Here is a 9,963-nt window from a genome sequence, read left to right on the forward strand (position 1 = left end):
AGTTGTATGCTTAATCCATCTCAGTCATTCTTTCTGATGTTCAAATTGTCCCACCATCAAAGTTGGGAGCCCAATCAAGTTCTTCATGTGTCCTTTTGACATAACTCCCCATAACATGTCCCAAGCTTATCTTTTGTGTTTCTCACCCAAGCCTTGGATTGTCTAACTTTTCCAGGGAGTCCCTGGAACTGGAATTTGAACCCAGGAAATATAGTAATAGAGTCCAGGCTCTTAATCAGATATTTGATCATCTCACAATTCCATAGACATGGGATCCCCGAGGAAATAACACATGGCCACTCTGCACATGCTTTGGACTCCACCCCTGAGATTCTAGCATTCCCCTTCACACTTGTGAATCTCAGTACTATCTTGGGGCTTTGGTGATGGGGCAGGCAGCATTCTAGCACACAGATGACCCCTGAATATTGAAAGTGCTAGTTTTAACAGAATTGTTAGCAACCCTAGCAGCTGTCGGCATGCTACGGAATTATTAGATTTGGCGGCTGTTATGGTTTTGGTTCATGTTATTAGACATTTTTACTTTTGATATTTTTTTAATGATATGTTAATACTAAACACACAGCTTACTCTGCAACTTATTTTAAAAATGAAGGGCTTTATTACTGTGACTACAAATTCCAGCCTCTGTCAGTGATATATTAGGAGGAAGTTGCCTTGTGAATGATGAAGATAAATCTCTTAAGGTTGAAAGAGGTATCAGGAATGACAGGATGCTGGCAACATTTGAGCATAGATCTCGGAGAGAGGTGGTGAGATATTGACAAAATGATGGTATGGGCATAAGTAGATGCCTAGAACCTAGAGCACAGTTGGCATTAGGGGCTAAGGATGAATAGCTCAATTTAGCTAAAGGCTTAGAAATGGAAGTGTAAATATGGAAGATGGCTAGAGAGTTCTTTTCCAATTTTGAACTGGAAAAGAACTTTGATTTCCTTGAATCTGACTTCTGGTAGGATGGAGTCCTGAAAGCCAGAATATGGGGTTCAGGATTTCATTTTGGAAGTAAGGGATTTCTTCGAGTTGTACTTGAAGCTCTCCTTTGGCAGGTACATGGTTTATAGATTAGTCACAGTGAGGCAAGAGTAAGGGAGTCTAGGGAAATAATAAGCTGGTAAAATGGTGCCATAATTAAGTCCAAATGGAATAAGTGAATAGAAAAATCTGTTGGGTTTTGTATGGTGTGGTTAAACAAACTTTAGTTACAGAGAAGAGTGGTATTTTTCCATATTTAATGTATATAAGCATTATAGGGCAAGGGGAGGGAGAGATAGGAGGGAGAGATTCCTAGGCCTTTCTTTGATCTATTAAATCAAAGCCCTAAAGGTGTTGCCCATTGAGCTGTTTTTTATCTAGTACCCCCAGGTGATTTGGTAGGCAGATGTTGACAACATTTTGAGGACACGCTTATTTCAGCTGTCAAAGTTGTTTGCCAAGGACAAGGAATCTGGAGGAGCTGGAATTCTGTACCTATACACTCAGTGCACTTATTTCTTAGTGTGGCCCTAATTCTCTGGAATCATTATTTAGCAATGCAGTTCATGACATGAAAGTCACTTCTGTATGAAGCAAGAAGGCACTGTCTTTTGCTCACTGGTGAATGGCTTTGGTGAGTATCTCCAGTAGGTTTCCAACTAAGAGGAACTATCATTTTCCAGGTACACAATGAAGCCAAGACACCCTTGAAGAAGTTCTTGTTGAACCTGGCTATTTCCTGTAAATTCAGTGAAGTAAAAAAGGGTATCATCAGGCGTGACAGTTTCTGGGACAAGCTCATCTTTGGAAAGATCCAGGTAGGTTGGTTGGGTATAGGACAGAGCCAGGCAAATATCTGGGCTTCCTGCTAGCTTATCATACTTTGCTTTTTCTCTGATGGCTGAGTGTCTCTTTAATGGGTTATCCTGTCACACTTACTGGGTTTACTCCCCTTTTGAGGTGAGGTCTCTCTGGGACAACTTTGTCATTAAAGGAAATTGGTCAAAAAGTAGAAAATGGATTTTCTTAAGTTTTGGCACACAGTCTTATTCTCTTGGGTGGTCTGTTGAGATTATAAGTAATGTGAAGCGTCTGGGAATATAAATCATCTGAGGAAATTTTTAAAAACTTGCAAGTCTAGTCTCAGCTAGGGATGTAAGTGACAATAAAAGCTAACATTTTAAGTGCTTTTCCTCAATGGCATGCCCTGGTGTAAGTGCTTTGTAAATTAACTAGTTTAACTCTTATAAAAACACTGGGTAGGCTGTTCTACCCATTTTGCAGTGGAAGAAACTGAAGCCAAGGACATAGGTTTCAGCAGCTCTTTTGTTTCTCCTGAACAGGACAGCCTTGGCGGGAGGGTTAGCCTCATGGTCACTGGAGCTGCCCCCATCTCCAGCCCAGTTTTGATGTTCCTCCGGGCAGCAATAGGATGTCCGGTAAGCCAAGCACCTTCTTTGAAAATAGCCTATTTCACTTGTGCACACAAAAAGCTCACTCTTTTAAAAATGAAAACGCAACTGAAAAGCACCAAAGAGAGTGTCACCAAAAATCTCAAAGTCAAGAGAAAATAGCCTTCTCTTTATGCATCTGTATACATACATACGTACCTTTACATAAACTGGCATCAGTTTTAAAATACTTGTTAAACAGTGCCCCATCAACATTGGTCCTGGTCAAATAAAGACCAGCATCATTTTAATGGTTATTAGTTTATTGGATGTACCTAAGTAACTAGTCTCCTATGGATGGACATTTAAGTCGCTATTTTTTCACTGTTATAATCAATGAAGTGATAAGGATACTTGTGTATCCTTTAGTATTGATGCAAATACCAATTTAGGGTATTAAATGCCTGCAAGTAGGGACTACTGGGTCAAAATATATGTTTTGTTTTTTTTTCCCCACATGTGAATGTAGATTATCACACTTCCCTCCAGAAAGATCTTGTCTTTTTATACAGTCCTGTAAATAATGCACGAGATCTTATCTCCCCCACATTCTTGCCATTGTCAGGCTTTCCCAGTCATTTAAAGCTTAGCCAAGCAGATGTGTGAAAAGTCTCACTTCAGTTCTATTTCTTTTATTAGCACTGAACATCTTTTCTATCACTTAATGGCACTTGTATTTCTTTCAGGGAGTACTCTATTATTTTCGTTTAGAAAAATGGCCAATGGATAATAAAGTTCTCTTTCACATTGCTTCTAAGAGTTCATATAGTAGTATTTGTTTTTTTGTGAATGTTTTTCCTAGTCTCATCTTTTTGCCTTGTGTATTGCTATATGAAAGTTTCAAATGTTTACATAATCAAACTGATTCATCTTTTCTATTTGTGGTTTGTGAATTGCTTAGATAGGACTTCCTAATTCCAGTATTTCATAAGACTGCTTTCATTCCTATTTTCTGATAATCTCATCATTTTACTTTTTCCTAATTAAGCCTGTGTTCCATCTGGAACTTAGTACAAGTGCTTGGGTGTAGAAATTCTCTCTCTCTCTTTTCCCCCAAATAGCTAATTAGTTCATCCATCTGACCAACATTCATGGCACGAATGAAACACTGTGTCCTCATAGTGTCCCCTTCTGTATATAACCACCATCAAAATGATTCTAATTGATGGCCAAGGCTAGAGGTCATCTACTCTTTCAAATTAGCACCCTCTTGGCCATTCTTAATGACTTCATTTCCCTCAGCCCCTAAAACCAACAGATACGTAGGTCCTATTGTCACACCCTTCTTGGAAATGCCCTCTTCTCCATCTCTACAAAGTCTGCCTATCACAGGCCCCCTCACTGCCCCCTCCCACCCCACCCCAGTGCAGTAGCTTATGTGCTTGTTTGCCCCCGACCAGCAGATTGAAGGTGTTAGGACACCAAGTATCTTCCAAGCCTCAGAGACCTTGCCTTCCTCATGTCTTTCCACAGGGTATTGCCACCTCATGCTTTCTCTTGAGTAAGTCTCAAACCCTTCTTTGGTTTCCCCAGGTGTTTGAAGCTTATGGCCAAACAGAATGTTCTGCTGGCTGTACATTTACATTACCTGGAGACTGGACATCAGGTAGGTTCTCCATCTACTGGGTGGGAGATGCAGTTGTTGGCAGGAGGGTTCTAAAGGAACTAGGGCTTGAGTTAGATAACCTCAGTGCTTTGGACAAATGTGGCAAATGCCAAACTCAAGTTTCAGTCCAGACCTTTCTATCTTGGCTATCCAGCATTGGCACTGGATGACTTTTCAGTTTTCTTGTTTTAGAGTCAATCCATAAATAAGTCAGAAACATTCCTGGACATTATCACTGTTTCATGGTTTCCCAGCTGATTCAAGGTGGTGTTTTCTAGGCCACGTCGGAGTCCCCCTGGCTTGCAATCATGTGAAGCTAGAAGATGTGCCTGACATGAACTACTTTTCAGTGAACAGTGAAGGAGAGGTGGGTAGGTTGTGCTCTGTAGTCATGCCCAGACATCCATAGTAAATCTGTTTATGTCAAAAAGAGCACACAACTGTGAGGAGGAGGAGACTTGGGTTTGACTTGAGATCTTGACCAAGGAAATGGACATCTCTGAGTCTCACTTTCCTATCCCCTACAACAGGGAGTAAAATTTGGTGGTCTTCACGCTGTAGTGGAAACCATCAAATGATTGGAGGTGGGAGCAGGCGTTTTGTGAAGTGCCTCTGCTAGGAGTTGCAGCCTTTCCCACTGTTACCGGCTTGTGCTGTCTTATGTGCAGATCTGCATCAAGGGCAGCAATGTATTCCAAGGATACCTGAAGGACCCTGAGAAGACCAAGGAGGTTCTGGATGAGGACGGCTGGCTTCACACAGGAGACATTGGTCGTTGGCTCCCGGTGGGTGCTTCTTCAAAATTGCCAGGAGCCTCTGTCGTTGGACTGAAGAGAACTACCTGCTTATAAGCAAGACAGGCAGAGATATGAGTAGATTAATCAGCTGAGGCAGCTTAGAGGAGTTATGTCTGAATCCTACCTGGCTTGTGGCATCCTCATACTATAAAGAGAAGAAAATACAGTTGAAGAACCTAGGCTGGCAGGTGGGACATCTGTTGTTCTAGACCCAGCTCTCCCATGGACCAAAAATATAACTCTGAGAAAGTCCCCACACTACCAAAGGCTGAGCCTTATTAGTTACTTCCAGATGATGTCTGTTAGGCTGACTTGATGGCTAATTTCTGGAGTCAACCTCCTTGATGTTTCCATGGTTGGTTCAGTCTATTGTCCTTAGAGTGTGATCATGTGGATTGTATTTGCCACTTGCCCAGTTCTACAATTTAAATCCCTAAAACCCTAAGCTCCTCAGGCCAATAAGCTCAGAGAAATGAAGCTGCACATGACTTCTGGTGGCTGGTCAGAGAGCCTTCGCCAGCCCTGCTTCAGTCTCACGAAGCACAATAATTGACTTGATTAGCACCATGAAGCTATCTTACCCTGCTCCAGGATCTAACAGGAGGGATACATGGAAGGGAGTCAAGGAGGGGGAGATCTAACTAATTCAAAAGTCTTAAGAAAGATAACTCCTTCCCACAGGGTGCCTGGGTGGCTCAGTTGGTTAAGCATCCAACTTCGGCTCAGGTCACGATCTCCCAGTTTGTGGGTTCAAGCCCTGAGTTGGGCTCTGTACTGACAGCTCAGAGCCTGGAGCCTGCTTCAAATTCTGTATCTCCCTCTCTCTGCCCCTTCCCCGCTCATGCTCTGTCTCTGTCTCTCTCTCGAAAATGAATAAACATTAAAAAAAATTTCGTTTTAAAAAGAGAAGTCCTTCCCTATTCCTGAGAGTTCTGGAAATGGATTAATTGGAAATTACATTATTTGGAAATTCACAGCTGCAAAGCTTCTTCATTAGATGAGGCAACCATTTACACAACTTCAGCAGGTCCTGGGGATGTTTTCCGAGGTTGCACGTTGACCCTCCACAAGGACATAACACTATAGGTTATTGCTGGAAGCTGCTCCCCTCCCCTTTCCCCAAAGCCAAAAAGGAGAAATTAAAGCTTGCTCAAAAGTCTGTAGCGAAGTCAAGATGTAGAAGGAAAATACCTGTGACTTCTTCCGCCTCTACACTGACATCGTTTCTAGGGCTCAAAAACACTGATGCTGTTTTCTGTTTCGTATAGAACGGAACTCTGAAGATCATTGACCGTAAAAAGAACATTTTCAAGCTGGCCCAAGGAGAATACATTGCTCCAGAGAAGATAGAAAATATCTACATCAGGAGTAGTCCGGTGTTGCAAGTTTTTGTGCACGGGGATAGCTTACGGGTAATATACTGTTTTAACATTAGCCATTTTCAGGCACAGGCCATGCCGGTTCTTGTAGCTACAAGAAATCTGTATAAATGGGTTTAGGATGAAAAGATTTGAGTTTATAAAACCGAAGAAATGAAGCCACAGTTCAACCCTCAAATAAGGCAATACAATGTAAAAAACAAAAATGGTTTAACTATGATGGCATCTGTAAACAGATGGCATCTGTTGTCATGGTTACACCAATGGGTAGTCATTTGATAAGAAACAGCCCCATGTCACACTTAGTTCCCACTACAGTGGGAGTTCCTCTAGAGCTACAAACTATATATACCGTGCGTAAACTTAGCTTTTGGGGAGTGGGCAAGGGTTGGCAAAGAGGCCAGAGATGCTTTAGGCTTCAGGCTGAACACTGTTTCTTTTTGAGTAATCGATATCGAATAGAACATTTTTGTAAAAAGATACTGAGTAGGAAAATGGGATCAGAGTTCTATGAAGGTTTTAAATGTATGGTGAGAAAAGAGTTGGACACTACATTGAGCTGAGGTCTTGGGAAGTATCTATTACAAAGATATAATCCTGCTGTTGTCATCCACTGTGGGACACCGCTATCCTAGCTCTCACGTGTTCTTGTTCCTGGTTTGCCTTCCACAGTCCTCCTTAGTGGGAGTGGTGGTTCCTGACCCAGAAGTGCTGCCCTCCTTTGTAGCCAAACTTGGGGTTAAAGGCTCCCTTGAAGAACTGTGCAAAAACCAAGTAAGTCTTGCTTAAGAAAGTTCTATGCATACCCACAGGGCCCACCGTGGGAGAGTAAAGGCCCCACCAACTCAGGCACCAATGATGCCATCCTCTCTGGAAGAACTGGCTGTTCTTGAACTTAGGATAGGTGGCTGTAGCTGAAATTGACTGGTTTTATTAGATAGGAGGATAGGATGGGATGGGGAGTTAAAAACAAACGACAGCAAAAACCCTCTATTCTTGGGGCGCCTGGGTGGCGCAGTCGGTTAAGCGTCCGACTTCAGCCAGGTCACGATCTCACGGTCCGTGAGTTCGAGCCCCGCGTCGGGCTCTGGGCTGATGGCTCAGAGCCTGGAGCCTGTTTCCGATTCTGTGTCTCCCTCTCTCTCTGCCCCTCCCCCATTCATGCTCTGTCTCTCTCTGTCCCAAAAATAAATAGACGTTGAAAAAAAAAAAAAATTAAAAAAAAAAAAAAAAAAAAAAAAAAACCCTCTATTCTTTTTAAAGTATGAATGTGGAGAATAGAGAATCAAAAAATACCATCCAGAGAAAATTTGCTAACATTTAGATTTGCCTTTCCTTCTCATTAGTCTTTTGAGCATTATTAAGCATAAAATGTGCTTGTACATACATACACCTATATCCTGCTTTTACCCTGATGACCTTTTGTAGGCATTTTGAGTTGGTTCACGCTTAGCCTTTCTTGTGGTCTTTTTTTCAAATAGCCATGCTTTAAGCTTGTTTTCTCTTCTTAGGTTATAAATAAAGCCATTTTAGAAGACTTGCAGAAAATTGGGAGAGAAAGTGGTCTTAAATCCTTTGAACAGGTATGTACTACTGAGGTTGTCTAGTTATCTCAAGTCATACTAGAAAGTTCTAAAGTTTGCATTTATAACAGGGTTTTAATGTGGTTCCCAAGGAATTGATTTGAGATTTTGTACCATTAATGCATTAAATACAAATGGCAGTGACTTTTTATAGTTGCTTGTAGAGTCCTTTTTGCTGTCAATTATCCGTTCTCCCCTCTCGTTTCCCCAAATTATCAGTTTGGGAATGGGCATGCGTTACTGTTGTCTTTATCCTTACTTCATCAACCCCACTTTTATAGTTCTTCACATAGCACGCAGAAGTCTCTGCAGAAAAGTCTGAATTACTAATAAACGTGTGTGTGTGCATCTTCTCTTCCAGGTCAAAAGCATCTTTCTTCATCCAGACCCATTTTCCATTGAAAATGGGCTCTTGACCCCAACATTGAAAGCAAAGCGCGGAGATCTTGCCAAGTACTTTCAAACCCAAATCAATAGCCTGTATGAAAATATCCAGGAGTAGGGTAAGGTACTTGGCAGCTGGACGGGGCTCAGTGGTAGCCTGCCTTGTAGGAGTATGGACTATGGATAAATACTAATCTTATGTTCATTTTTTGTCTTTCCTCCTATTATTACCTACTAAATTAATAAAAACCATAGTTTTGGGGCTTTTAAAAAATATTGAGAGACTTACCATATAAAAGCTCAGCCCTGAACTAAACAAATTTGTCCTTTCCATCTTAAATATTGCTGACATTTAGGTTTTGGGTCTACTTTTATCAGCATACCTTTATTCAAGGCCCATTTGTCATTCTTTGTCCCTGCCCCATGATCTCTAGCCTAAGTGACCACTAGTTCAAGAGCCAAAATGACTTTTTCCTTATAGTTTTACAGTAAGCCTAACTTGTTGACAGTCCCAACACTTAGGCCTTCTGATGTTCAAATTAAGAGACCTGTAAGCTCTCAAAAGTGGTTTGTAATTCATGTTTTCTAACGATTCCACAAAACCACTGAAATTTTTAATCAACCTTTTCTTATAACTAATATTAAGAGACAAATTTCTATGTACTTCTGTGTACACTAACATCTGTCAACAGAAGGGAAGTGTAACCATACTGAACATTTCCTAAACTTACTGGTTTTTCTGACTGGGGAGAATTAAAAAAAAAAGTGGGCCTGTAACCTGTCCAAAAAGAATGTTCATGAAGTGTTCTCTCCAGTAGTATCTGGTGACTAAATCTGTTCTTTACAGTTTGCTGCTGAGCCGGAAGCTACAGAGGAAGGAGTTTAAACTTATGTCAAGTGCACTTTTCTAGTAAATGAAGCTAGCACTGAGGAAAAGCCTCCTGAACTGGGAACAAAGGCCTATGGACAAGCATGAGGCCTTCACAACAGGCTTATCTTCTGGGAAGGAACTGACTGATCTTTACTGGACTCCAGTTCCTGCTGTACCTCACCCTCAGACAACACGTGTTGCTTCCACTTGTAAAGTCTTTAAAATAAACCACTGCAAACACTTACATTGTGGGGTGTGCTTCCTCACAGACCGTGATGAGAATCAGAATCAGCCATAGACAAGGACCGCTTAACAGTCAAGTAAGCTAGTGGCTCCCAAACTGGGCTGCACACTAGAATTCCCTGAGGAGTTTAAAGAGATACTAATAATGGCTGGGTGCCTCCCTAAGGATTCTGACTGAAATGGTCTGGGGTACAGCCTGGGCATTGGGATTTTCAAAAGGTCCCTAGGTGATTCTTATATGCAACCAGGATTGGTGGCTACTGAAGGCAATGTCTAGAGAACCAGGCCTTCTCATCCCACAGCTATGAATAATAAAATAAATACCAGCCGAGTCCCAACTCCACCCAAGCACATAATTCATCATTTCATCTTTTACCATCTTTGGTGTGTTCTAAGTAGACTTGAACAGTGTTCCTTTCTGTCCTCTAACTGGAGGTAAGAAGAATGTTCCTGGATGGTCTTTCTAGACCCTGAGCCCAGAAAAGCTGAATGTCTGTTCTTGAGTATCTGAAACAAAGGAAGGCAAGAATTAACTTACAGGTCCCTCCATGGCCTGGCTCCTATTACCTCCTTGACCTCTTCTCCTCTCAACTCACTGATTCCAACTAAACCACACTGGCTGCCTTCCCATTCCTCAAACATGCCAGGCACAT

The 9,963-nt window shown here is 41.7% G+C and overlaps 1 protein-coding gene and 1 long non-coding RNA gene across 6 annotated transcripts in view; one reads left to right on the forward strand and one right to left on the reverse strand.

Moving 5' to 3' along the window:
* ACSL5 (acyl-CoA synthetase long chain family member 5) overlaps window positions 1-9,311 on the forward strand; it is a 44,955-nt gene extending 35,644 nt beyond the window's left edge. For all 5 annotated transcript variants that reach the window (XM_043597518.1, XM_043597516.1, XM_043597520.1 and 2 more), the window contains 10 exons: window positions 1,680-1,814; window positions 2,340-2,435; window positions 3,981-4,053; window positions 4,332-4,420; window positions 4,722-4,838; window positions 6,119-6,262; window positions 6,902-7,003; window positions 7,741-7,812; window positions 8,174-8,320; window positions 9,044-9,311. In XM_043597518.1, the coding sequence (XP_043453453.1) occupies window positions 1,680-1,814; window positions 2,340-2,435; window positions 3,981-4,053; window positions 4,332-4,420; window positions 4,722-4,838; window positions 6,119-6,262; window positions 6,902-7,003; window positions 7,741-7,812; window positions 8,174-8,314 (969 nt within the window). In that variant the 3' untranslated portion in view covers window positions 8,315-8,320; window positions 9,044-9,311. The remainder of the gene's footprint in view (window positions 1-1,679; window positions 1,815-2,339; window positions 2,436-3,980; window positions 4,054-4,331; window positions 4,421-4,721; window positions 4,839-6,118; window positions 6,263-6,901; window positions 7,004-7,740; window positions 7,813-8,173; window positions 8,321-9,043) is intronic.
* Window positions 3,983-6,123, reverse strand: LOC122493253. Its single transcript, XR_006299852.1, has 2 exons — window positions 5,826-6,123; window positions 3,983-4,894 (listed from the first exon to the last, which is right to left on the reverse strand). It is a non-coding gene; the product is annotated as an uncharacterized LOC122493253 (long non-coding RNA).
* Window positions 9,312-9,963: the final 652 nt, after the last annotated feature.

This window comes from Prionailurus bengalensis, chromosome D2 (assembly GCF_016509475.1).
Source record: "Prionailurus bengalensis isolate Pbe53 chromosome D2, Fcat_Pben_1.1_paternal_pri, whole genome shotgun sequence".
Taxonomy (NCBI): Eukaryota; Metazoa; Chordata; class Mammalia; order Carnivora; family Felidae; genus Prionailurus; species Prionailurus bengalensis.